This window comes from Pseudorasbora parva, chromosome 12 (genome assembly GCF_024679245.1).
Source record: "Pseudorasbora parva isolate DD20220531a chromosome 12, ASM2467924v1, whole genome shotgun sequence".
Classification (NCBI taxonomy): domain Eukaryota; kingdom Metazoa; phylum Chordata; class Actinopteri; order Cypriniformes; family Gobionidae; genus Pseudorasbora; species Pseudorasbora parva.
The window spans coordinates 38,819,570-38,847,154 of NC_090183.1; the positions used below are offsets into that span (position 1 = coordinate 38,819,570).

The 27,585-nt window shown below is 37.6% G+C and overlaps 1 protein-coding gene across 1 annotated transcript in view; it reads right to left on the reverse strand.

Annotated features, from left to right (window-relative positions):
• cntn3b (contactin 3b) overlaps positions 1-26,920 on the reverse strand; it is a 90,708-nt gene extending 63,788 nt beyond the window's left edge. Inside the window, exons 1-3 of the mRNA XM_067460228.1 lie at positions 26,500-26,920; positions 7,470-7,607; positions 4,951-5,095 (exon numbers count right to left, since the gene is read on the reverse strand). Coding sequence (XP_067316329.1) covers positions 4,951-5,095; positions 7,470-7,524 — 200 coding nt within the window. The 5' untranslated portion in view covers positions 7,525-7,607; positions 26,500-26,920. The remainder of the gene's footprint in view (positions 1-4,950; positions 5,096-7,469; positions 7,608-26,499) is intronic.
• Between the last annotated feature and the right edge of the window lie 665 nt (positions 26,921-27,585).

Here is a 27,585-nt window from a genome sequence, read left to right on the forward strand (position 1 = left end):
TCATATCCTTACAATCTAAAAAGCATGCTAGGCAGGTCGAAAATCCTGCCAGGTTAAGTGTAGGTTGGGAAAACAGATTCTGGGCTCTTTCAAGCATTTAAAACAACACCAAAGGGAGGCTTAAAATGAGAACTTTTTTGGGACTAACAACACCAAGGTCATGGGTTTGATCCCCTAGGGAAGCACAAACCGATAAAAACGTATAGGCCTACCCTGAATGCAAGTTGTTAAAACTAACGCAAAAACTTACATGTGTACTCTTGCTGTATGAGTGCTTGTCAACCGCAGGCGCTCACAAAGGATTGTGTTATGGAATCATGGCTGTCCTATGGCCTCAATTTGCCTCAGAGCTTACCTTATCCCTCCCTCTGGACCCACACTACCATATTAATTCAACTTCGCATTTGCTGGTTCTAAAAAGAACAAACCACAGAATACTAGAGAGATACAAGTGTGTTTGTTTTCTGGTTTTTCAGCTAAATGTTGGCATCGCTTTTAGCCCAATTTGGGGAGAGTGAAGCCCTGTTACATGTAAGTGTCACATGAAGCACAGCAGCATGTTCTATAGATATGACAGAATATTATCACTTGAGCAACACAACACAGGCCACTAAACCTGTGTGACACATTTGAGCTCCACTGAGAATTATTATCTTTAAAGCGTTACTGGAGAAGTCAAACAACTCTGCTAAACACCTCAAACAGCTAGAGCCTTAAAAACAGCATGCAGTCAAAAAAGAAAAAAAGTGGAGAAATACTAACAGAAATCAAGGCTTTCCAAACTACACATCACCACACTTAAAATAACTTCTCATGGATTAGCCTTAGTAACATTAGCTGTGCTGTATATTACAGAAGTGAAGTTCTAAGCATAATTTAGGGAGGAGCGAGCCCATCTAATCGTCCAATCAACAGCTGACAGCCAGAGAATATGAACAGCTGTTTATTTCTCTTCAGTCTCAGCTGTTCCAGCATCCCACCTCCTCCCCAAACTCCACCTTTATCTTAGGTACCTTGCCCTACATAATAATTTAGTCACTGTGGAGGTATTTCAGAGCTCCAGTTAAAGCTGCTTCATCGAGCCCCTCATCTATAACCAGCAAGCCAAATAAGCTTAAACTAAATATTTTAAGATTACATAGGCAAACAAACTCATTAAATGTCTATTAGGAGGAGGAGGAGGAGGAAATCTATTTCATTTTTATTACATCTGTAATTCTATAACTGTAATATTTAAGAGGAAGGAAACGCTTTTAGGCTTTCAGGAAAACATACATTTTCATTAAAAGTAAAGTGAGTTGTGGTACTGTCAAGGGTACAGTCAGAACTAGGAGGTAGGTTTAACTTAATTACCATAATCTGCACTACCATTCAAAACTTTGGGGTCAGTAAGATTTTAAGGAAATTGATACTTGTATTAAGCATTAAATTGATCAAAAGTGACAGTAAAGACTATTCCAAATAAATGCTATGCTAAATCTAAATGCTAAATCTATAGTCATAGAGTCCTGTAATTAAAATTTAAACAAAAATATTAAGCAGCATTACTGCTTTTAATATTGAAAATAATAATAAGAAATTTTTCCTAAGCATATTTGAATGATTACTGAAAGATCATGTGACACTTTTGAACTTAAAAAAAGAAAAGACAATCACAATATTACTCAACTTATGTTAAAGGTGTCATTAGCTAATGATTTTTAAAGGTATCGTTATGTTATGACTATTTGTTGGGGCACATGACAATTAACTAATTCAAAATTAATTAAAAACCCATAACCTTAATTACATATTAGTTAATCAATTAGTTAATAGTCATGTGCCCCAACAAGTAAAGTCATAACATATGTATACCTTTATAAAGCATTAGCTAATGATTCATTAAAGAAGACAACTGGAAGTTGAAATGCATGGCTTTGACCCATTGTGGTAATTAACACATTAGTTTATATTATTAGTTAATATAATATTTTATTAAGGAATTAATACATTATGACACGTTTAAATAATAACAATTAAATGATTACTTAATCTATTAATCATGTAGAATCTTCATTAGTTGCTGATGCAGTAATCATGGGTTAGTTCACCATTAGTAATACATTAACTTATGATTATGAGCATTAGTTAAGCATAAATTAATGCATATTAGTGCACCCATCTTTTAAAGTTTTACCCAACTTTCCCTTGAGCTTTTGATATATAAAAGGTCATGGTAATATAAGAATATCCTGTAAGTTTCAGAGCTGAAAACTTCCTTGTTAGTAAAAGAGCCCTGTGATCGAGAGAATCATTCTGCTTTCAAAACCATCCCTCCCTCCCACCCTCCGACTTTTGATTTGGTAGTAGAATTTCTTGATTTTTATATAATCCCATAAGTGTAAAAGTATAAAGCAACTCAATTTTCTTTAAAATGCTTTCTTGAGAAAAGGCTGAAGCCAGCCAAGTGCACTTCTCTGACTCAGCTTTGAGTTACTTTTCCATGAAATCTGAAACCAAGATGCAAAATAGCCTGGCGCATTGTGTTCTCAAAGTTCACACTGGCCCCTGCAGACACTGAAATACCACCAGTCTCTGTTGGAACACTGACAATTTCTCTTGACAAAGAAAGTAGCGGGATGTTCTTTGGAGACTCTTCCTCCTCTTACTGTTTTGGGCAGAATTGGCCATTCTTCAGTCAACATTAGCTGCCTCAACTGCTTTGCTAACACACTTGAAATGACTGCTGGGGTGGACTGAACTTTTCGGGTGCCTCTTGACCAGATTGAATCTTATAAGACAAGCCTTGAAGCATTTACTGTCAGAGAGACCTTAGAACTTAGGAAATGTCTCTTTTTTTTTAAGGTCAAGAAATTATATTTTGATTGTTATCAATCTTATCAGTGTCTAAATGTATTTTTGTAAAGTTCATTGAATGATGGGTGAAGGTTTTAACAAACACAGAAAGAAGAAATCTCCCCATAAAGAAAGACAATACTGGTACCAGTCATAGGCTGAGTTTCACTTTTTCTCATTCAGCTTTACTCATTACATTTTAAAAGGATGAGATAAGACATGAGAAAAATGAATAATTATGATTTATATTATGTTACACATTATTTTTATTCATAGGTCACACAAAATCATTAGCTCTAGTCTGGGTGGTCTGGGGGTAGCTTGCCAAATTATTAATTATTATGTATATTTTTATATTTGCAGTAGTTGAACTATAGTAGCACTTAAAAAAAAAAGAGGCATTTCACTTAAAATTCTTAATTAGGGTGACACATAAAACAATATTTTCTGGCAAAAAGTATGAGGGTTTTTGGAAATTTATTTTGGGGTGGCAATGTAAAACTCGAGCAAATGCATTTTTTTTTCTAAACACAAAGTAAAAGTTATACTATATAGAGATAGCACTGAAGAAAATTATAAATAATACATTCAGGATTTATTAAGTAAAAGATATGAAAAAAAGGTATTAAATAGATAATTAATCAAGAATAAAAAATAAGAACTAAAAATATCTACAGTGGTACACAGAAGAACTGTGATTTTTTTCATTTAACAGTTTGAACTAATTTATTACTACTCTCATTTGAACTTTCCGGCATAATAAATATAATTTTCCATCAGAGATGGCTGTTTGGTAGTGCAACACTAACACTCATTCGAAAAAGTAGTTTGTTACCGGAAATTATTTTATGTTAAAAACAACTGAACTACTGTCATGCTACATGCTGACAATTGGAGTTAGTAGCGCTACTACTTTCAGCGGCTTCCAAAACTGGCTGCTAGACTGTTTACTGTGGACAAATGAAACAGTTATGTACAATGTTTAAAAGCAATCACACAGTCAGTTGGTTCAGGAAAATGATTTTCATGACAATCCAAAACCAAATATACCTAATATCTTTGAGAAAGGAATTAAAGAATTAAGGAGTGCGGTGTATCTCAGTGTGACAAAGCTGAAAATTACCATTTTGCATGTTGTTGAATATATGCATAAGCCTCTTCATTTCCTTTCCACCGAAGTTTATTTATGGTTGCATATCTGCATGAATAAACCAGAAGCTGGGTCGAAAGTCAAAGCTATTTGACCTTAGAGACTGCCGCTGTATTGTTTGTGCAAAAGTAAGAGGAAGCATCAGGACTTAAACTGTCACTGTGCTCTTCTTCTTCTTCATGTGTATTGATACTCTCGTAATGTTCAGATAAACTGCTGTTTTCCACAAAGATGCACTAAAGGGAAATGTAAGCGTTTAAATCGAATGTCACTCACAAGGTTATTACTTCCCTCCCTAGTGCTTGCCTGAGCATTTACATGATGCTGACCCAAGCTACGAAACACAATATACCACAGAGCTAGAGCACGCTGCTATTTTCAGAGCAGACTCCTCACCAGGGAATACGTGGGACAGTATCTTAGAATCACTGGCACAAATTAGTCATTTAGACCCCTCCCCTTTTCAAAGCAAATGTACGTCCTTACAGTAGCATGTATTACCCTCTCAGAAAGATAAATTTGGCATGCTAATTCCTAAAGCTCTTGCTGAGATGTGTACACACCACAGAAGTAATGAATCTTGAACATATCTTCGTAAGTAGGCTAAATTGCTTTTTTAATTTTTTTTAGATCAGTCTTTGGTGAAGCTAGCTGACGCACATTTAAAACGGTTGACACTGGAGAAATTCTGGAAAGCAAATGAAAATGGGTCACAGTCGGATGCCACTTGGAGAGGCTGCTAGAAATACAGTAGTTTACTGGATTTATTCAATGGCAAACCCGAAGGACAGATAAATTGCCTCTCACCTGAAAAATCAATAGCAATCAGTGCCAATCCTTTTCAAGCTGATGCTTTTGGGAATAAGCTGCCAATTTGCCAAAACCAACTGCTTAAATGGTTTGTAATAGCAATGAAAGGATGCATAAACTGCTAGCGTAGAATGCTAGATCGGGTTCATTCCTACCTGTACTGAGGCGAAGGGACTCCAGATGCCTCACAGGTTAAAACAGCCTCCTGTTCAGTGGAATGGATGGGTAGTATCAGGTCCACTGGTTCCGTCTTCCAGCTTGGACCAAGAAACTTTGTGTCTTCTGCTCGTGCTGATAAGACTGAGACAGAGGAATCCCATTTGTTTTACATTAAAATGTGCAAATTTATACATTTAAAGTTTGCTGAATATGGGTAACCAAACAGTTGATGGACCACATTGACTTCCATTGTATGGAGAAAAAACTATGGAAGTCAATGGGGCCTATCAAACTGGTTAAGCAAAGTTCTTCAAAATATCCTCTTTTGTATTTCTACAACTGTACAGGTTTACTCACAACTTGAGGGTGAGTAAATCAGATTTTTCATTTTTGGGTGAACTATACCTTTAAGGAAACTCCTCAAAGGATGCATAAATGGATCTCAATGATCCATTCAATATCCAAATCTGCTGTGCATTGCGTCTTTAACCACAAAGTGAAAACAGGGATCTAGCACAAATACCATTATTCTTTTGCAGCTCAAATAAAAAAAAAAATTTCTAGAAGTGTGCTTCAGGTGACATCACACCCCCATTGTCATAATTGTATCTAAATAAATTCAAAGCACGTGCAGCCATTATTTTCTCTATTATTTAACACTACAGTGATACACCCTGCAGCCATATTAGTGAGATAGCCAGAAAATTCTGCAAGCATGCTGAAACACCATACTACAGGAAAATACACACTTCTGTGTTAGCTGCTGTTGTGGAAATATCAACAGAAAAAAAGGTTGTGTGTTTCATTTCTGAAATTACACACCATTACTATAGGTTATTTGATGCATGTACCAGTTATAATTGTTCTGTGTTTCGGTTTCATGAATACAAGATGAAAAGAAAATGATTTAGTCTTTATTTCCCCACACAATAGCATCTGCACTCTCATTAATCAGTCCTTCTTTTATAAATTCTGCCATCAATGAACATGTTGCCTCTGTGTTCCATTTGTGATCAACTGAATCCAGAGAGGCAGGAAGAGGCAGCAGTTTCAAATATGATACAGACAAGCCTCAATCCCATCCCATATTTATCTTTGACAAACACAGGTATTTGGCCACAGCCTGCAGCCTTTGCTGAGACCAGCCATAAATGGATATAAAAGGACCGGATAAAGAGAGGTCATGATATTGAGAAATCAAAAGACGAATCGTTTCGGATATTTTCACATTATAACAGTTTCGTAGTTTTTCAAGACCTACTTATATAGCCCCACCCATAATGCTATAATCATAGACTGTAAAAAAATATGGACGTAGTGTCTGTGACGTCACCCATAGGACTCTGAAGTGCAGTTCTAGCGTAAAGTATAGGGTCGAGCTGCGTCGACAATGGGCAAAGAGGCCCCCCCCCCCCCCCCCCATTTTAACATGGGGCATTTTAACATGGAGCTCAATGAGATTCTGCTCCCTTCTGGAGCCCCAGTCAATGAAATGCAGTTTAAGTCACTTCTGTATTGGCTTCAACAGAAATTGGGGGAGATTGTCTTTTGACTATAATCAACACTTTTTTTTATCTCGACAGCTGTATTAGTTCCACATATAATAATTATTTTATATGTAAAGATGTTAGCCAATCACAGCAGTGGGCATTTAAATTCAAATCTCACAGCAAGCCTGCGCCTTCCAACAGAGAGTCCAAATCAAAAGGCTCAAATACGGGTAGAAATTGGCCTTTATAAATTATGAAGGTTTTTGATGTAAAAAGTCATACTAACATTATAAGTGCATGCAAAAAATGCAGTTCATGACCCATTTAATATTTTATTCTGATGATCAAAAGTAAATGTAAAGAAAAAAAAAAGTAAAAATATATAATAATGTTTTATTTCGGAGAGATAATGAATGATTTCTGAAGGATCATGTCACACTGAAGACTGGAGTAGTGAGTCCTGAACATTCAGTTTTGCTATCATAAAATGCATTTTAAAATGTATTTAAATAGAAAAACTTTAATGGTAATAATATATCTTAATATTACTGTTATTACCGTCTAATAAAATAAAATGAATAATAAAAAACTAAATAAATAAGTGCGTAAAGGAGACAAAAACAATAAGTTTCTCATCAGCCCAAACTTTTGAACAGTCATATTTTCATATAAAATGAAAAATAACTTGGGGCTCAAACTTAGAGTTAGGTGTTATTCATATATATATTAATTTTGTTATATGAGTGGTGATTTTAATATTTCAAACAATAAGCACAGTATAACTTTCTCAATATATCTATATTTATTTCCTGGACATAATATGATAATTCAATTCAATGATATTCAAAACAACAACATACTCAAGATGAATGACTGTATCAACGCATCACACCTCGGTTTCTTGTCTTAACCCAGGACTGAATGAATCGAAGGTTTAATATCATAATGAAATTGTTTCTTTCATGACAGTCCACTGCACACATTCAGATAGGAAAGGGAAAAAAAACAGCAGGACAATAATTTACCTGCGAGGCAGCCAATGATTGATAGCACCACAAGTCGTTTCCATAGTAACGTCATCTTTAGTTGCCAAGGGCAAGTATGACTCTCATCCAATTGCTTGTGAATGGAATGATTTCTCCCTTGAATGTGAGACGTATAATCTGTGGGGGGAAAGTAATTACAGAAATAATTAAAATAAGACATTCTGATTGAAATATGACAGAGACACTGCTTCTATAGACAGATCTAAAAGATTACACCCCTTTTGAAGTGATCACCTTGACCATAGGGAAAAATTCTGGTGAAATGTGACTGGATCAAAGAGAAAGTTAACAACCGAGTTGTTTTCAGTGTGACCGTCGGCAACTAAAATATTAAAGCACTGCAAACAAAAGCCCTTGGAGACTAGAGTCAAAATGTGCAGAAAATCAATGCAATGATGTTTTGAGTGTAAATGACAGATGGAAGGGACGCTCCGATGGAAGAATAAAACAAGAAAGCAGACAGTTAGAAACCCCCAACTGTTAACTCCCAACAAAATGTTCATTCCACATTTAAAAGAAAGAAACAATTGCTTTTGAGAATTTCTGCATTCGTTATGAAGCCCGATGCAGTCTAAATTATGCTTTATTATTCATGATACCAAAGAAACAAACAGAAACCTGCAACATCAGAGAAATCAGGGGGCTGGAATTTGTTGACCTCAAAAGCTACTTTCTCTTGACTATTAATAGGAGCCAGAAGCCAACCTAAATACTGTTAGCCGCTTTCACTAGCACATAGCATTCCTCCCACATATACAGGCAAAATGACATCTTTGGAGGCCCTGCGTAGGGTTGAATCTGACAGAATAATTTGCAATGACTTCTCAGAGGACCTTTCATTCTGATTACCAGAAAGGCAGCCATTTACATACGAGGTTCATGCATACCTCAATTACAATATGATGCCATCTTACAGCAAATGTTTCTGCATTTGAAGTGGAACAAAAAGCATGGGTCTCAAAGTGTTTTTTTTTTTTTTTTAATTAAGTTAAACTACTTTAAATTTAATCATCAAAATGTAGCATACATGAAGACACTGAAGACACAACGCAATAGAAAAAAAAACAACTATTTAAAAAAAGACTAAAGTTCAATTTTAATAAATGTATATTTAATTCAATAATGCAATGCATTTAGTAAATAATCAGTTTTCACAGAACATATTGATTAAATAGCTATAGTTGGTGCATTTAGGGTGCATCCGAATACACTTTTGCTAGTTTAATAATGAAAAAAACAGTTGGGGCACCATGCAAATGGTCTAAAACGGTTAGTCTCTGAATGAGTCATGGGTGTGTTTTGGGCGTAACGTGCAATACACCAATCTTCAACTCCCTTAAAAATCCAGTTGCACTTACACCATAAAGCTAATTCGCTTTTTACATGGCAGAATTTGTGTGTGGAAAGATTTATATATTAAATATTTTTAATATTTAAAAAAGTTGCGCTGAATTTTCCTGTGTGTGTACTAAATAATATTGTGCACCCACCTATAGGTGCATATACAGTAACTAACATGCCCTTTAAATTAGGGTGACCAAACATCCTGTTTTCCCAGGGCAGGATTTTGGTTATAGATAGTATTTTGTAACATACCAATTTTCTATCCATACAGAGGGGGCATACTTTAAATGTATTGGAATGAATAAAGCATCTTTGAATAAACTTCGAGTATCATTTGAGCATCTCATTGCCGGGCCGAATGTCCTGGTTTTCAGTATTGAGAATATGGTTACCCTACTTTAAATGACACAATAAATACTGATGTTGTTGGTCTATGGTGAGGTCATTGTCAGTTGCCTCAAAACAATGTGCCAACAATGCGCCTGAACACATCAGACCATCATGGGTGAACAGATGGGCGTGCGTTTGCAACTTAAACATGGCGCTGGATGTGAAAATGATAACGGCGTCGGACTGAAACTAGCAACAAAAAAAACAACAACACTGGCATCGCATTACGCGGGGTGTGTGATAGGGCCCTAAATCTTAATTCATTAATTGCTGAAAAGCCCAATTGACTGGCGAAGCTTTCGATACTGTTACACAATCATATTTATTACACAATGGCTTTTTATGACACACTCTTAAAAATAAAGGTTCCAAAATATGGTTTTCACAGGAATGCTATATTTGTTCATTTTCAGTGGACTGCTTTTTTCTTAGTGAACCATTTTCACTATAAAAAGCGTTTTGTGAAATTGCAAGGTTCCATTATTTTCTTTATGGAACCATAGATGCCTAAAGAACCTTTATATTTAAGAATGTATATTGATTATCTATTTCACTTATCGTTCACTATACAGCAGCAATGCTTCATGCTGCTCTTTTATATTCTATCATATGGGCTTCTGGATCAAAAAGCTACATTTATTGTATTTAATTAATACTCATAGATGTTTTCTTGACAAGCTGGAATCCTCTTTGGGATTTTTATAACATTTCATGAGGAGCTCGCTCCTGTGAGTATTGGAGATTTTCTTTTATTTGCTTTATTTTGCTTTGAAAATCCCTAACTGTCACAGTTCCAGCTCTATAGCCCGAGGCAATATGATTTTTTTTGGTTCTATCAACAGAACCAGTTAGTCAGCCTTTATTAAACACCCCGAGGTTTAAAACCATTTGTATACGTACTTATCTCAGTTATGTTTAATCTTACTCATTTCTGGTATACGAGCCCTTTAAATCAATAAACGCATGAAGGCTTAGAAGAAGGGCAATCTGCTATCTTTGCATTATAATTGCATAATCTTTAGAGGAGACCCTTGTTTAGCGCTGTATCCTAGTGGGGATAACTGCTGGGTGTCTGTCGTAATTGCAGGGACAGGGGGTCTCTGGGTGGATTTGCCTGCCGTCTTTTAAGTTTGGGGCGCATTATGCCGCAGGAAACTCTGTCAGATAGGATTACACAGCTCTGCTTTTTACACAGGAAAAGAGGGAAGAGGAACTGTAGCTATAGTCCTCTCATGAAAAGTATTTCTGTTGTCATTTTTTCTCATTGTAACCTCTGCATGTAACCTCAATGCATCGGCGTAACTTTGTTTAAAAAAAAAAAGTAAAAGTGGGACAGGAGTGTGTGTGTGGGACTGGGGATGTAAATTAAACTCAGTTTCAGTATTGTGCCAGAGATTCTGGGTTCACATTTTTTCTCATTAAAACCAAAGATGAAGAGAGTCTCTGCAATGCCATTAAGCGATAGATTGAAGCGCTCATCTGTGCGAAGCCCGTCCACGAGAGCCAAGACAACACTGTTGCCTTCCGCCACGGATAACAGCGGCAACAAGCACTCAGCATGATGACAAAAACAACACATTCCAGCGCCAGATCGCCTCTTATTTAACACTAACAGACAAATTGCCAATCAAGAGATGTTTCTTTTGTACAACATACATCCGTGCTGCGAAATGTTTCAAAATATGGCGGGGACAATATCAAACCATGGCAAAAAGCGGTGGGGTGCAAATTACACCTATGCATGCAACAAGAAACACGCTAGCAGGCACACCAACAAAATAGGGGACAACTCGCACCCCACAAGGCTTTCAAGGAAAGATTTCTGTTGGAAAAATGTGGGTTAACAAAAATGGATGTATTTTGCAAATTGTGTGCACATCACATCCAGCAACATAAGAGACAGGGCATGAATTGCAATTACAACTAATCTCTCATGAGCCTCCCAAAAACTGAGCCGTGTGGTGTTATTTACCTCCAGCTTCCACCAACTATCTTATTAAGCAAAATGATGAGCATTCGACTGGCTAATGTAATGAAGCAGTGCGGCATCACCTCAGCAACAGTGCTATGCAATTGCACACCATTGCATGCTTCTATTGCACCAGTAAATGAGATCACTTCTTGGATAACACGAACATTGTTTTGGCATCAATTTGATATAAGAAGTGGTTAAAGGCATATGTTTTGCCCAAAGGAATTTATTGCACTTTGTGCTGATTTTAATATGTGTCAAGATCTGAGGTCTACATGTAAATATAATGGGTTAACACAATGTCTTGCATATGATCAACAGTATGGGATGTGTTGATAAATATGGCAAGCACTGTTGGTCTCATTATGGTGCCTGATTTGCTAGCAGCCCACTGGTTTATGATGAAATCTATACATTGAGCCAGTCATTGTGTAAATCATCCTCGAACCTATACAATAGATTCTACTATACTGTACAGTGGAGATCAAAATTAGAGAACAATTTAGAAATATTAGATTTTTTCAGAAATATTGTTGATATTCATTGCTTGAAGTTTTAAATGGTCAATGGACTGCATTTATATAGCGCTTTTAACAGACCCTATGGCCATCCAAAGCGCTTTACATTTTTGCCTCACATTCATACACCGACAGCAATGTCAGTCATGTAAGCTCGTCGGGAGCAGCTGGGGTTGGGTGTCTTGCTCAAGTACACCTCGACACTTGGTCAGGTGGAACAAGTGTAACCGGGGATCGAACCATCAACCTTTTGGTTTGTAGACAATCTACATGAACCACTGAGCCACTGCCACCCCAAAAGTGTTAGGACGATTTTAAGGATGATTAGCTTTGGGTATAACATTGTTCTGCTAGCATGTTTTGCAAAATACCAAGGTACTTCAACAAAAATCTTTATTTTGTCGAAAACACTGTGATCAAATTTAGAGAACAATAACCATTGCAGCACAAAAAAACAAACAAAAAAACATAACAACTAAAATGTGATGCTTACAGCAGTCAAAAATCCGGAGTGAACTTGGTCCACTCTTCTTCCTGTCTCTTCCACAGTTCGGTAACTGTAGTGGGTTTCTTAACCATAACTTTGTCGCCAATGATTTTACATAGATTTAAATGGGGTTTAGATCAGACTCTGGGCTGGCCATTTAATTATTTCAATGTTCTCACTTTCAAGGAACTGCTTTACCCGTTTTGCAGTGTGATAGGGGGCATTGTCTTGCATAAAAATTACGGGCTGATTGGGAGATGCTCCCAGTGAAGGAACCACATGTTGCCGAAGGAGGTTCTGATAAACAGGTTCTGAGGTTCTGCCATGTAGCTGTATAATAGGCCCAACTCCTGCTGCAGAAACATCCCCAAAACCATGCCACTTCCTCCTCCATCTTTCACTGAATTCTTTGGGCACTCTGGGTTTAATCTTTCCCCAGTTTGATGCTGAACATAATGTTTCCCATCAGACACAAATATTTTAAACTTGCATTCATCACTAAAATGAACTTTGGACCAGTTCTCTGTTCACACAACATGCTCCTCAGCAAAGGTTAGTCTAGCCTTTTGATTCTTTCTGCTGATGAGAGGCTTGGTCACTGCAGAGTGAGCTTTCAGTCTGAATTGTCTTAAATGACAAGACACTGTATGGCAAAACAGATCCTTACTGTGTTCAGCTCTGAACTGGCGAGTAATTCCAGCTGCAGTGTTGAACCGATTCCACATTGAAAGTCTCTGCATTGTCGTCCTCTCGTGCATTGGTCTTGCGTACCTTTTTGGGTACTTGAATGAATTGGTGTCTTTGTAAAGCTTAAATATTCTAGAAAATACAGATTTGGAATAGCTGAAAGGGCCATCCCTTCATCTGGACAACCTGGTGTCTTAGGGTTTCAGTAACCTTAGCGTGGCTTGCCATCTTGCAAAGTCAGTGAAAATTGGAAAGTTTGTTTCAAGTTAAATAGGGTTTGCCAGATTAACAGCCAAAGTTTGAAGGTATTTGAAAGTGTTCTCTAATTTTGACCAGTTTTATTTTTCAATTGTCTTATTTAAGTTGTATATACTGTACTTCAGAATATATTTAACTTGTGAAATATGAAAAAAAAAAAAAAAAAAAACTGGCCTTCTGCTCCTGTTAGGATAATTTCAAAAAGGACTAAGCAGTGACCTTGAAATTTAGGAAATTGTAGGTTGTTCTCTAATTTTGATCTCAACTGTAGATGTTGATTTTGTGGTTGGTTATGCAAAGTCTGATTCAAGCAAGGCGTGTTCTAGGGGTGTTCCTACTGATTACTCATTTAGTTGATTACTTATTAAAACAATACCTTAATACTTGTGGTATATGTTACTTGACATCCAAAATTAGTATTTTGTGTCAACAAGTGTTTATTAATTGCACTGCAAAAAATGCTTTTCTAACTTGGTATTTTTGTCTTGTTTCTAGTCAAAATGTCTAAAAATTCTTACATTAAGAAACATTTACTTTTTTTAGCATTTTTTTGCAGTGTGACAGCCCAATGTTTGCAACGATTATGTCTCTTACATGTATTGAAAAACATAACGGGTTTCATTTTGTATTTAGCATTGGGAAAATAACACATTGTAAAATGGCACAAAATTATGACCTTTCATTTGCATTTGCATCTTTGTTGTTGAACAGTATGTGCATACATATATTAATAAAATTAATGTTAAGAGTTAGCCTAGGGGTATTATATAACATTAGCCTCCTCATTTAACATTTTACAGCTCTTTCGTATAAAAACAATAATGGATCCGTACTCACATCAAATCTTCACTCAACCGTTCATGATAGTTTAGAATAAAATAAGACAAAATTCATGTAGTCTAATTGCTGTCATTGTCCTTCTGCCACATACTCTCTTTGGTCACGGTCATGGCTCAGGGGTTTGTGTTTAAAAAAAAAGGCTTGTCAAGATGTGAAGGATACAGAATGGTTATTGTGCGCTTAAGAACTCAATAGTTTCTGACAGCGCAGGCTAGTGGTTGAAGTAATTGACTACCTGAATAAGGCCCTGTCCCAAATGGCACCTTAAACAATCACAACCTTTCCCTGAGCCTGCACCTTCACGACGTAATGCCGCTTTGACTGCCGGGAAGAAGTCCGCACCGCATAACCCGCAACAGTGCAGGCTCGGCAGAAGTGCGCATTGAGGTCGCATATTGACCTCAAAGGGGGCGATGGCGAGCACCCTTCTGAGACCTAAATTGATAAATGAGACACCCTGCGTTCTCGTGGACATAACGGACCTGTGCACGCAGCGGCCATTGTAAGTCCACAAGACCGAAAGTGCACATAAAGTGTGCCATTTGGGACAGGGCCAAAAAGGTTATGCTAGGCCTAATGTGTCCCTGGATCAACATCCTTGTTGGTCCTGGAACCATATTTTATTAATATTTTATTATTTTTAGTTAATCAGATTGTATGGCTAGGTTCTAAGTTACAACTCACTCACCCCTGAAAAACAATGTTTTTGGCTGGAATGTTGTTCCAAAACCAAAAACTAATGTTGATTAATGAACACGTCCTACTTGTCAAACTCAGTCAACTCTTTACAAACTGAAGTTCTAGAGGGAACAGCCCCTGAAACCATCCCGTCATGCTTTTGAGCAAGCCACTTAACCCCAGGTTACTCTAGGGGGATTTTCTCTTTAAAAAGTGTGCTTTAAGATGCTTTGGAAAAAGGATCAGTTGAACCTGCATTATGTGTACTTTTAGACTATAATTACTGTAGATCAACTGCTTGGTGGTAACATTTGGTGTGGGACCTGGTTTCGTACTCCTGCTATAAATCATCAGTTTTTTTAACAATGTGCTTGACTGTATATTTTCTTAAGCCAATGGTAATAAATCATGTTCCAAGCCATAGCAATTCAAGGTAGAAAAGCCATTTGCTTCAAACAGTGTTGGTATTGTTAACTATTAAAGTATTAAATTGTTTCAGTTAATTTAAATAAAGCTGAAACATAATATAAATATTAGATGAAAAAGTTTAACTTTAAAAAAAACTTACATGAAAATAAATGTTGTCTAAAATAAGTTGAAGTTATAGTACTAAAGTTACTAAAACACTGAAATATTAATAAAATAGCTGGAGGCAGCAATTAAGGGTCAAGCACCACAGAGGCAGAATGAAGAGATAAAAAATCAAGGTAGTGGGCATCACACTAACTTGGTTGAAAGCCCATAAATACAGTCACTTGTAATGTGACATAATTGCTTATTAATTTTGATCAATAGGTGTCACCAAATGTATCCAGTCTGGTCAGTATTGGGTGACAATTACGCACAAAGTTTGGTGTCAATACGTCAAATCTTTCAAGAGATTTCAGCCTCAGATCTAGTTCGCAATTATGCCATCAAATTTGTTGATGCAGTACAAGAAAACATTGTCTATCCAAACAAATCCTTAAAGGGGGGGTGAAACACTCAGTTTCAGTCAGTGTCATGTCAATCTTGAGTACCTATAGAGTAGCATTCCATCCTGCATATCTCCGAAAAGTCTTTATTTTTTTAATAATTATATAAGAAAGATGCGCTGTTCCGAGTCTTTCCGGAAAAAGCCGAGCGGGTGGGAGCGTGTCGTGTGAGCGGAGCTAAATAATGACGTGTGCAGCAGCGCGCTGTGTGTTGAGTCGAGTCCGTCATCCCTAACAGCGGGAAAAAAACTTTATTCAAAATAAAAATATGGCTTTTAATCAGATACAGCCATACATCTATGATCCGGAATCAGACCCAGAGGCTGCAGTTGAACAGGAGCAGCAGCAAAAACGACTAGAGCAGGACGTCTGTATGTGGTAAGTTACAAGTTATACACTAACTATATAATATGCTTAGCGGCTTGTGTTATTTACATATTTATACTTGAATTATATCGTCGTATTTTTGTCTTTGAAGGTGTACATGTGGGAAGTGCAGTTGTGCACGTGTGTTTGTGTGTTTACGCGTGGTTTGTGTAGACAGTAAGCGGACTAAAAAAAACACAGACATTTGAAGCAGTCTCACTCACCCTTCTAACGTTGGGACTGCTCCATCCTTCAGCATTAGGCGATTGGGAAAATGCGGCGTCGAGCTGGGCCTTGTTTATGAAACAGTCGGCACCGAAATGCAGCGAACAGATATAAACATTCGCGCAACTCAGTTGCTGATCCGGAAAAGCAAATTACATCCACTGTTGCCTTAACGCGGGGTTTTGGAGAATCTGTGCAGGACTGTCTTGGTCTGGCAACCAAAAACGCACTTTTTTGGTGACATTATGTGCTATGTGTAATTGTCACCTGTCCAGCATCCTACAAACCAGCGCTTTGATGGGCGTAGGCTGTTGCTTTCGCTCTCTCCCTCGCTCTCTCTCACGCGCTTCCGGTAGAATTGTCCGTAAGGCCCATACAAGGAAATTCCGCCCCCACTAACGTCAATGGGGACGCATGATCTCAAAAAACTTGCCGAAACTTATGACTAACCGGAAGTAGTATTTTTGACAAAGAAATACTCCCATCAAACGTCCACCTTAACTTTTGAAACTTTGTCTATGTTTAGTATGGGATTCCAAGTCTTTAACAGTGTAAAAAGATCAGTATGCATGAAACAGCATTTCACCCCCCCTTTAACTTTTTGCCTGTATGGTCTAAAGAGGATCTGACTCATTGGCTAGGAAGGGTTTGAAAAAGTAGTTATTCAAGAGAATTAAAATGGTGGACAGGAAGTTTGGCCGACTATGGCAGAATTGGTATCTATGTTCTCTGCATGATCCAAGGAATATATTAAGATCAGTTTAAAATAGGCAAATTTAATCACAGTGTTTTTGTTTTTTGTTTATTGATAATTTATTTATGACACTGTGGCACTGTCATTTGAGACATTTTGAGTAATAATTATAATGAATAATTTGTTACATTTATTTAGCGCTTTTCTAGGCACTCAAAGCGCTTTACATAGAAGGAGCAATCTCCTCAACCACCACCAATGTACCTGCGCATGGTTTTGATGACATTTACCACAGTTTAGTAACTATATTCTAATGTGTATATATTTACAACAAAAATCTAAATAGCCAATGCCCAAAAAATGATGCCATTTGACTTAGCATTCTGCATCTAAAAAAAATAAAATAAAAAAAACAGCTTTGGGAAACAGCCAAAACTGTGCGGACATCATCAGGTTGTGGTTGTCATAATACACACCAATTTTGTTCCCACAATTTTAAAGCATTGTGGAAATATAGACTCAAGTTCGTTCTGTATGCTCTTTGTCAAATTAATTTGTGCATTATTTGAAATTAGTTTGACTAGATTGGTTTTGTTGTTATTATTGTTATTGTTGTTATTATTATTTCTTTTTTTCTTCTTTTTCCTTTTTTGCATGGTTTGAGCAAATCAGAGCAATGGTCTTGGGGGGAGTTTGAAAATAGTTTTTTGATGGAAAAAGGCGTCATAGCGTGCAGTGAATTGTCTTGAGCCAAGGAATCAAGGAATCAATTTTTAGGCCTTACTCTTCAAAAGTTATTAGCATGAACACGAATTCAACTTTGGGTAGTTGGTGATGCTAGGGGGATTGAGGAATAGACTCCAAAATTGCCGTGGTTAATGTCTGCCCTTTATCTATGTGCCACATTTCACAGCTTTTTGTTTGAAATGAAAAAGAAAAACTGCAAAGCTAGCATAGTATAAGCAACTGCATATTCTGTACTATTAGTTATCAATCAGAGGAATCAATCAGAGGAATACAGCTTTCAACAAGAAGGCGAGATGATTGTTTCCCTGTAAATAATTAGCTTAATTGAGATAATTGTACTTAATTAATAAATGTACATAATAATATTTAATAAAGGTTTGTGTCATTACAGAGAAAGCACCCATATACAATGAAAAAATTTGAAAAGTGCATTGCACAGTAAAGAGAAAAAAGGAGACTCATCTAAGTAAGCAATGCAGAATTGACCAGATCCATTCATTATCAGGGGGAGCCAGACAAATCCTCTCTCAAGACTATTCTCAGCAGTTGAACAAACTGTCTTCAAGACCCTAGTAAACACTCTTCACCCCACTGCGACTTTGATGTCAAGATCAATGGTGAGTTTGAGAATTCAAGAAGCATTTATGTCAGAAAAGCAGTAACAGCTAAGCTTAGGAACGTTGAGTTTGTGTCAACAACAACAGACTGTTGAAGTGTGAGGGAGAGAAGCTACATAAGGGTCACTGCTCGCTGGCTTGATAAGGAAACACTAGAAAGGAGATCTGCTGCTTCAGCTTGCAAATGTATCAGAGGGAGCAACACAGTGCATCTTGCATACTTGCATCTGCCCATGATGATACCCACAGCCAATATCACATCTGTGACATGATTATAAGAACTACTACAGACAGTGGGTCTAATTTTTAAGGCCTTTAGAGTCTTTGGGTTGCAGGAAGAGATGGATGTGACAGCAGCTGACACTGAGGCGGATGATGACATTGATGATGACACTGAACATGGAGAGGAAGCAGAGTTAAACATATTATCTTCCAAAACAGCAGCGATGAGCATGTCTACAGCAGATGCTTCTGCAGTAGAAAGACAGAATGTGACCTACTGAACGCTATAACTAGGGTGACCAAACGTCCTGCTTTCCCAGGACATGTCCTGTTTTCTTACATAAGAAAACATACTTTAAATGTATTGAAATTAATAAGGAATCTTTGAGTAAACTTCATTCGAATATCATTTGAGTATCTCATTGCCGGGCCGATTGTCCTGGTTTACGGTAATCAAGATATGGTCACCCTAGCTATAACGCTCTGCTTTTTCCCATGCTATGTTAAACAAAACTGCAAGATCTTCAACCACTTCTGAGGTAGTAGACGCTGAGTGCCATCTGCAGTTCGTAAGACCATTTTTGGGGGTAACGCATTACAAGTAACTTGAGTTACGTAATCAGATTACCTAGTAACTAGTAAACTAAAGTAACGCATTACTTTTAAATTTACAACAAAATATCTGAGTTACTTTTTCAAAAAAGTAACACAAGTTACTTTTTCACATTCATTTGACTAACAAGCCCTCTTGTCCTCATGTTAAGAAAAATCAAGAGTAATTGTAAAGGTGTTGTGAGTGAACTGGTTATAGTAGTTCTAAACTAAATGTGAGCATTTATCTCATTTGCACAATAAAGATTTAGTACAGAAATGTCAAATTCATAATAAGAATACTATGCAAACCTCCAATAATTAAATATTAAAGCTGCTGTCCGTAACTTTTTTTGTGTTCAAGATGTACAAAAATTATATAATGAGAATGTACAACATGAATCCATTTTCCAAACCGTGTTTTTGTCTTACCCTGAATCATTAGTATTTATATTGGGACTATTTCAGGCCAGACTGGTAGGTACCGCTGCTGAGGAGCACAGTCCTTGCGTGATCCGCCATAGACATAAACGGAGAGAAGTAACTCCGGCTGCAATGTTCTTCCGCAAGATGCATGCAGTTCTGTTTATTAACCACTAGAGTGCAAAAAGTTACGGACTGCAGCTTTAATTAAATATTTATGCATTTAAACTACCTTTATTGACCAATGTTCTGCTAATTTTCAATGATTCAGTTAAACCAAAAGCAAAAATTACTTTAGATTTTTTGTTTTTATTGAAGAAGTAAGAGTGTTAAACTTTTTTCTCCTGCGTCCTATTTTTTCATTATCCAGATCGGCAGCACAGCTGAAAGGTTAAACATCCAAAATCCAAAATATCCGCAGCTGAAATAATTTGCATTTTAACCAAAGCCTGAGGTTTATTATTTAAATTTTGGTGTGAAGAGGTCTTTACATTTGCACAAAAATAGAACTTTTTTGTTATAAAAAACAAAGGTGGGGAAAAAGTAACGTACATTACTTTTCTTTAAAAGTAACTAAGTAACTTAATTAGTTACTTTTTTAAGGGAGTAACACAATATTGCAATGCATTACTTTTCAAAGTATATATCCCCAACACTGCTTAAGACAAACCAAACCCAATGGTGTTCACTATACCTAGCTGTCAAAAGGGTGGTCCATATAATGAAATACCAAGTTACAGAGGAGACGATTCAGATGTGAGGAACCTTCAAAATAAACATGTAAGTGCTTGCTGTAGTTATTTTACTTCATATAATACAATTCAATATAATGGCTTTATAAATCAAGGTTTTTTACTAAAGCTTGGTTTGCTAAATACATCATATCTTTGAGGTTGAATCCAGCTGAGATTTCCTTTCTGTCTGAGTTAAAGAAGTGAAGAAGCCTGTGACATCAGCTCGAGAGCAACAGCCACATTGGATATCGTTTGTGTTCGGCAACGCTGAGGAGAATGGAGGCATCCAATAAATTATGTTTGTCAATGCTGCAAGCATTACAAGGACTCCAAAAGAGTCCTTGTAATGCTTGAGATTTGGTGAAGTGATGGATGACCCTGAGCTCATCGCAGCTGCCATCCTTTTGCCAAGATTCAAGACTTCATGGACATCTGACACCCAAATCATGGAAAGAGGTAAAATAAATGAACAGCACTTTACAATCACTTCACCTATCACCTGTTCTTTTTTTTTTATTTGTACCATTGCTCACATTTTATTTTAATTCACTCTAATTCACTTACGTTGTAAATGAGTCAGAATGGTGGTGATTTTTGTTTGTTTGTGTGTAAAAAAAAAAGAGAAAGATTTAAAGTGTGTGTGTGTGGGGGGGGGGGGGGTCATGTGTGGTTATGTTGTTTTGACATATGAGGACACAAATGTGTATAATGACATGGGTATGACATAGGTATTACAAGGAGAGGGCTTAATAAGAGGAAGGACTTTACTCATGTCCCAACTTTTAGGATAAAAGGATACGTTTTTTTAGAAAGTAAAAATGCAGAATGTTTCCTGTGATGGGTAGGTTTAGGGGCATGGGCAGTGGGATAGAAAATATGGTTTGTACAGTATAAAAAATATTACACCTATGGAATGTCCCCATATGTCACAAAAACAAAAACATAGTCTGTAGTTAGTTATAGTCTACAGTACAACAGTGAGCTTCTCAATCTTGTTATATCACTAAACCTGAAGTTACACAGTGTATATTTGTATTAAATAAGATTGAGCATAAGATTGAGCATACAATTTGCATATTTTACTTAAGAGAATTTCAAAACATACAATGCTGTGTTTTTTTCTCCTTATTATGTTAGATTACATCGGGAATCATCTGAGATCATTCCCAAACATAGAGTCCCAGGCCCACAGATGTGGAATGTCTGATGAAGAGGACTTCTTTTCTTCAATAAAGGCAAACCCCCCAGATGCCACAGGTGAAGTGAAGGGATACTTGGCATATACCTCTGAAAACATTGAGCTTCTTCAGACGTTCCTGTGTATAAAGAAATTGTCTCTAGGTTTAAATACAGGGTTTCTTTTTCAGGTGCCTGTGAATGCTCTGGGCAGATGTTTACTGCCATGCGAGCTAGAATTGGCTTTGAAAATCAACTTCTGGTGAATCATTTAAGCTGTGAAATTTATGTGACATTTCTATTATGTGATTTAAATTTTGTTGCTTCTGGTAGCTCTGTTTTTTGAAAATTCAACAATATTTTTTTTTTTTTTTTGCGGGTGGGGTGGCAGTGGCTCAGTGGTTCATGTAGATTGTCTACAAACCGGAAGGTTGGTGGTTCGATCCTCGGTTTCACCTGACCAAGAGTCGAAGTGTCCATGAGCAAGACACCCAACCCCAGCTGCTCCCGACGAGCTGGATGGCGCCTTACATGGCTGACACCGCCGTCGGTGTATGAATGAATGGGTGAATGTGAGGCAAGATGTAAAGCGCTTTGGATCTGTTAAAAGCGCACACTGCCTGATTTTTGCCCCGATTTTGAATCGGAGACAGGTTTTGTGAAATCGCCGACAAATGCCCGAGATCACAGGCAAATCGGTGCTCGTGCACCCGGGTGACAATCACGAAGTGTGAATAATCTAAGACGCGATCAGAGAGAATCGCCGACGAGTCGCCGATGCCGCTGAGATATTTGGCATGCTAAATATCTGGACCTGTCGGCGATTGAAACTCCTGCTGTGTGAACTGTGTTCTGACTGAAAATTACACCGACAGCCAATGAGAGAGTGAGATACAGGGCAGCAGGAGGTTCAGGGAGGAGTTATAGAGCAGAATATCAGTATTTTAATAGATATATTTACAATTCTATCAAACAGAAACAAAGGCCAAACATTTGCACATCCAGCCACAGCAGCAGCAGCACATTTCAAAATTGTTTATTTACCTCAAACTGTCTTTGCAGAACACAATCCTGGCTCGCTCTGTCTCTCCAAACAATTTCTTACGCTATAATCTTTTTTCTTTTTCTCCACAAATCAGCGCACATACAATTTGAAGCAAACTTTGTGCAGTTTATCATTTTTAATAACAATTCCAAGTCTCGCGCGAGAACAGAGTCTGACGCACGTGTGATCTCGCGATGTTTACTTGTCACATCGCACGTGTAGTTGGGAAACGTAGTTTGCGCACCTGAGAGAGCGAGAGTTGTCAGCGATTCTTCCTCTTGTTCAGATATGCAGTGTGAACTCCTCTGTCGTCAAACCATCGTGCAGTGTGAACACAGCAGAGACTGAATGATACCCCAGATAGTTATGCCGTGTGAAAAGAGCAGTGACCCGACGAGTTTGAAAATCGTGCAGTCGGAACTTGGCTTTACTCTTACTTGAGTATTTTTTTCAGTACTTCTACTTTCAGTATGTTTGCTCAAGTGAATTATTTCTAAGTAGAAATACTTTTACTTAAGTAAAAATGTTGTGAGGCAAGGAGAGAAGGTACACTTTTCAGAATATACAGTAGAATGTAGAATGAAAATAGAATGCTGTAGTCTCTAAATTTTTGCAACAATGAATGGGGACTCAAACTTTGAGTGGATGCTAAATCAACATAAATATGGGATCCACAAATAATAAAACTCATATTTTCATTAATGTTTTCATTTTTATGGCTGATAACCATTAAATAACTGATACTCAAATGATAAAACACTAAAAATGAATATCTTGTGAATTTTGACATCACAATCTTATATATTGTGAACAAATTGCTCTTTTGAGTCAAATCCTCAATTAATTGCTTGATCTGATTCACAAAATCCATCTGAACGATTTTTCCGACTGATATGGATCTGAAGCTCAACTGATGATTTGATCACTTAACAGTTCACTGGAGGGGAAGATTATTAGTGAAAAAAATACAGCGTCACGTGGACCACAAGTAAATTCCTAAAAATGTCTCTTTTTCACTTTCAGAGAAGTTTTGAAGAACATGAAGACAATGTTCATTTTGGGGTGGAGTATTCCTTTACGCCTCAACAAGAGATTAAAAAAAAAAAAAATGAAAAGAGAGGTTTGTGATCCAGACTGCAGAAAGCAAATTTGGAAGAAGGGGAAAAACACTGTTATATAAACTAACATTACTTTCGTCTCTAATTAATTCCTCCTAATCAGATTTATCTTTAGTCTGTCTTTAAATAAACGTTATACGCCACAATGAGGGAAATAAATTGTCTCGGAGGAAGCCAAGCAGTGCTGTGGAATGGTTCGACTGAATTCTGCACACTGCTGTTTCCCAGTGTTCTCACCTCTAATTTGGCTGTGCTTGTTAGCAACAAAATGAGATGAGCCATGCATCCCAGATGCATCCATAAATAAACATGAACACACGAGAGAAGGATCCCATTCCTATCTGAGTAGCAGATGTGGTGCGGATAGAGAGCCGAATGTGTATTTTCTCATGTGAGTCCTTCCTCTCTGTGTCTCACCCCTGCAATACATAATGGCACTAAAGTTCTTAGAGCTTAGTCACACCTTTGTGAGATTATAAACCAGGCGATAGAGGCAGTGTTGGCTCTTCTGAGGAGAGGCTGATAGTTTATTGATTCGTCTAACACTTGTTTGAGGGTTTACATCAAAAGCAACCAACCCAGGTCAGATCACTATCATAAAAGTATAACACATGTGCCCCCCATCCCCTTCCAACAATTGTAGTGTCCTCCTATTTTTTTGACAAATTATTACCACAGCGTTTCCGGTCGTTCCTGGTCACTATATGGAAATTGTTCCAAAGGACCCTTAACAGACAGAGTTTGTTTCACACGGACTTGCAGAAAAGTTATATTATATACAAATGTTCACAAAAACTATTTTGGGTGTTGGCCTGTAAAGCACTGTTCTCTCAAATTTCTCTCCATGGAATTCCATATGCATGTAGCTTCTGTGTGGGATAAGAGACAGTTTTGTTACGGGTGACTAGTATCAGAATGGAGTTTTTGTTTTTTTATCCCTTATTCATTGTATATTGAGACTGGGGAGATATGAGGTTATCTGCAGTAGTAATGTTTGTGCCACATGTGATCTTCTGCCCTACATGACTGAGAGCAGTGTGCAGTTCCACTAATAAATCACATGTGCCACTACTACAAAAGCATAGGGTGCTGTCAGAATTCAAATCAAATTTTAAATGTAAAATATGGTTGTGAAATATGCTTGTTTTAAGTGTTCACGACTAGCCTAGAAATCTAGACGCACTCTAGCGGCAGATCTAATCTGCCTCGAGTGTCGTTTAGCAACTCTCAATACACTTCTGAGCTGTAAAAACCAAACTCTGGTCAGGCCAATCACATCGTGTATAGAGGCGGTGGGCGGGGCTTAACATAATGATGGCAGAGTTGCGCTTGCGTGCTTCTAGGAAACACAGCGGCTGGCGAACGGCGGTCTTTCGAATCAGCTTTGGCCGCGACTCTGGAAGACTTGGAGTTAAGCTTTTCTCTGAGAAAAGAACAAAGAACGGCACTGAAGTCATTCTTAAAAAGGAAGTGTTCGGATTTTTGCCGACCGGATACGGTGAAAGTTTAATCTTCGCATGCTTACCAGCTTCAACTAGCTCCGCTTCACGTTGCTCTGGTTGGTTTTAGCTCTATCCTATTGCGTGCAGAGGGAGCTTGAAAGACGACCGTTTATCCCGCCCCTCGCATTGAGCTCTGTCTGGTGAGTTTCCAGACCAAATATCTTGATATGGGTCTGTCTTGTCAGGCTAGTTCACGACCTCTACCCCGAAAGAAAGTTTTTTTTATTTTGTATTGTATAGTTTAACAACAACAACAGCTGATTCAATTGTTTTGCACTGATGTTATTATGTCATAGGTCAAAAGAACATATGGGTCATCATACCAACATGACTAGGAATAGTACTCTGGGAATATTGGTACGACACACCGGCTTCATTGAAGAACGGCCATCATCGATCCAAAGTAACCGAGACAGCAAATAGTGTCTGCGCAGATACGGCCCACATCTCGTATGTGTGGAATCATCCACTTGTACCAGATGTGGAAAGGATCTGGACTGACACTATGTTGCTCTCTGGGAAGTCCTCCATTGAATTTATTGCTTTGAAAGTAGGTAGGTCTCAGACACAGCTTGTCCTACAGTAGAGCTACAATCAGGTGTCTGATTCATTCTCGAACTCTGCGTTTATGATTAGTGCGATGAGCGTTGTATGATTCCTGAATAGATTACTCTCTTGTGGTCCAGCTTTTTTTTTTTTTTTTTTTTTTTGTGTGTGAATCAAAAGCGATTTTTTTTATCCGATTATTCTCAGTGAATAACATCCAGCGGGGTAGGCTTGTCTGTTTCCCGAACGAATGACTCTAATGATCTGATTATTTTGTTGTGTGTGGAACTAATCACTGAATTGCAAGTTATTTTTATGTGTGCTAAACAAACCAGGAACTGTACAAATGTCACCCTTGTTGCTACACATGAAAGATATACGAGTTATGTATTATTGAATGGATGAAATGTCACATTTTATATTTAATATTATTAAAAGTCTGTGAAGTCTAAGTATGTTTAAACGCCTTTTAAATAAATATATAGCACATGTTGTTTATTAATAGACGATCTGTTCTTTCGCAATCTGAATGCTCGCATCGACTGCCGAGTTGACTACATTCTTTAATAATTGCATTTCTCTTTGTTTACTAGTGCCTTCCTTAAAAGTAGGGTACAAAAAGAGGCACATGATTTATTAAGAGGAATTAGAAACGTAACATTCCTTACAATTCCCATTAATGATCATTGCATCGGCTACTAAGTCACTGAGGTCGTCGTGTACGCTATAATATAAGTCATTATTCACAACGATATCCATGATTTACATTGTTTGGCTTCTTGAAGAAAACTTGGGCTTACAGTTTAACTTTGAATAATCTTCTAGGAGTATACTGTAGCAAATTAATCAACTCACCAAGTCACCGTGATGCGCTCCCGTTCACTGTATTCCGAGTCAAAATTAGAGAAGACGTGGGAATTTACTCCATATTCAGTGATGGGATGAACCTCGGCACCTCTAACCCCATAATGTAGTCAGCAACATCGTTCCTGATATCGTTCTCTCACTTTAAGTACCAAATAAATGCCCTCTAAATCGAAGGAGAACGAGGTTTATTCCCTCTCGTGCACAGAGATGCTCCTCGTATTCCCGCAAGCGCCCCGCAATTAGTCCACGAATCACAGCGCCCCGGCTTATCCACTGCACACACGTGCCCCGTGATCGGTTCCGACCAGCAGAGTGATCCAAAAGACGGTTGGTTAGGTTTATATGATGCGTATCTCCTCCTCTTGCTCAGTGGATGAAATGCGCAGTTGTGGTACCTAACACGCTGCTGCACCTCTAGCTGAGAGCGTCTCTGTAAGCACGCCCCGAATTCAATGAGCAAAGTGCCTGAAAGGGAAGATTTTTATGTGATAGTGATCTTCTGGCATCACTTGTCTAACGCCTGACCTCCCGGTGCCATTTATGGTTTATGATGTTGTAATTAAAAATGGGATGTCATAAACTAGAACCCTTCGTTTGCAATCCTGCAATATTAGAACTGTAATAATGGCTCCACTTTAATTCCACTTATGCATTTGCATAAAGCGTAGGACAAAGAAGCGACAAGGACAGCTCAGGATAAACCTAATATGTAAAAAGATTAATTTGTTCCACAAAAACGTACTCCCTGTAGCATTCTCGGGTTGTTCACAGCTCGACTGAGATGGGTGCTAGTTGTCACACGTTATACTCCTGTGACTACCTGTTTCTCAAGGCGGGTTTATTTTTGAAAAATCAATTATACGCGCAAACCTTAAAGTCTTGGTTGCAAAAAATAAAAAATAAAGGGGGGGGGGGGGGGGGAGAAGAAGCAATTGAACATGCCCACCAATGATAAAGTCCATTCATTCACATCAATGAACCTAAATGGGGCATGTTGTCGCATTATAACAAAACAATAAAAACAATTAATGAAACAGCAAAAAAATAATATATGAAAAACAATAATAACAATAA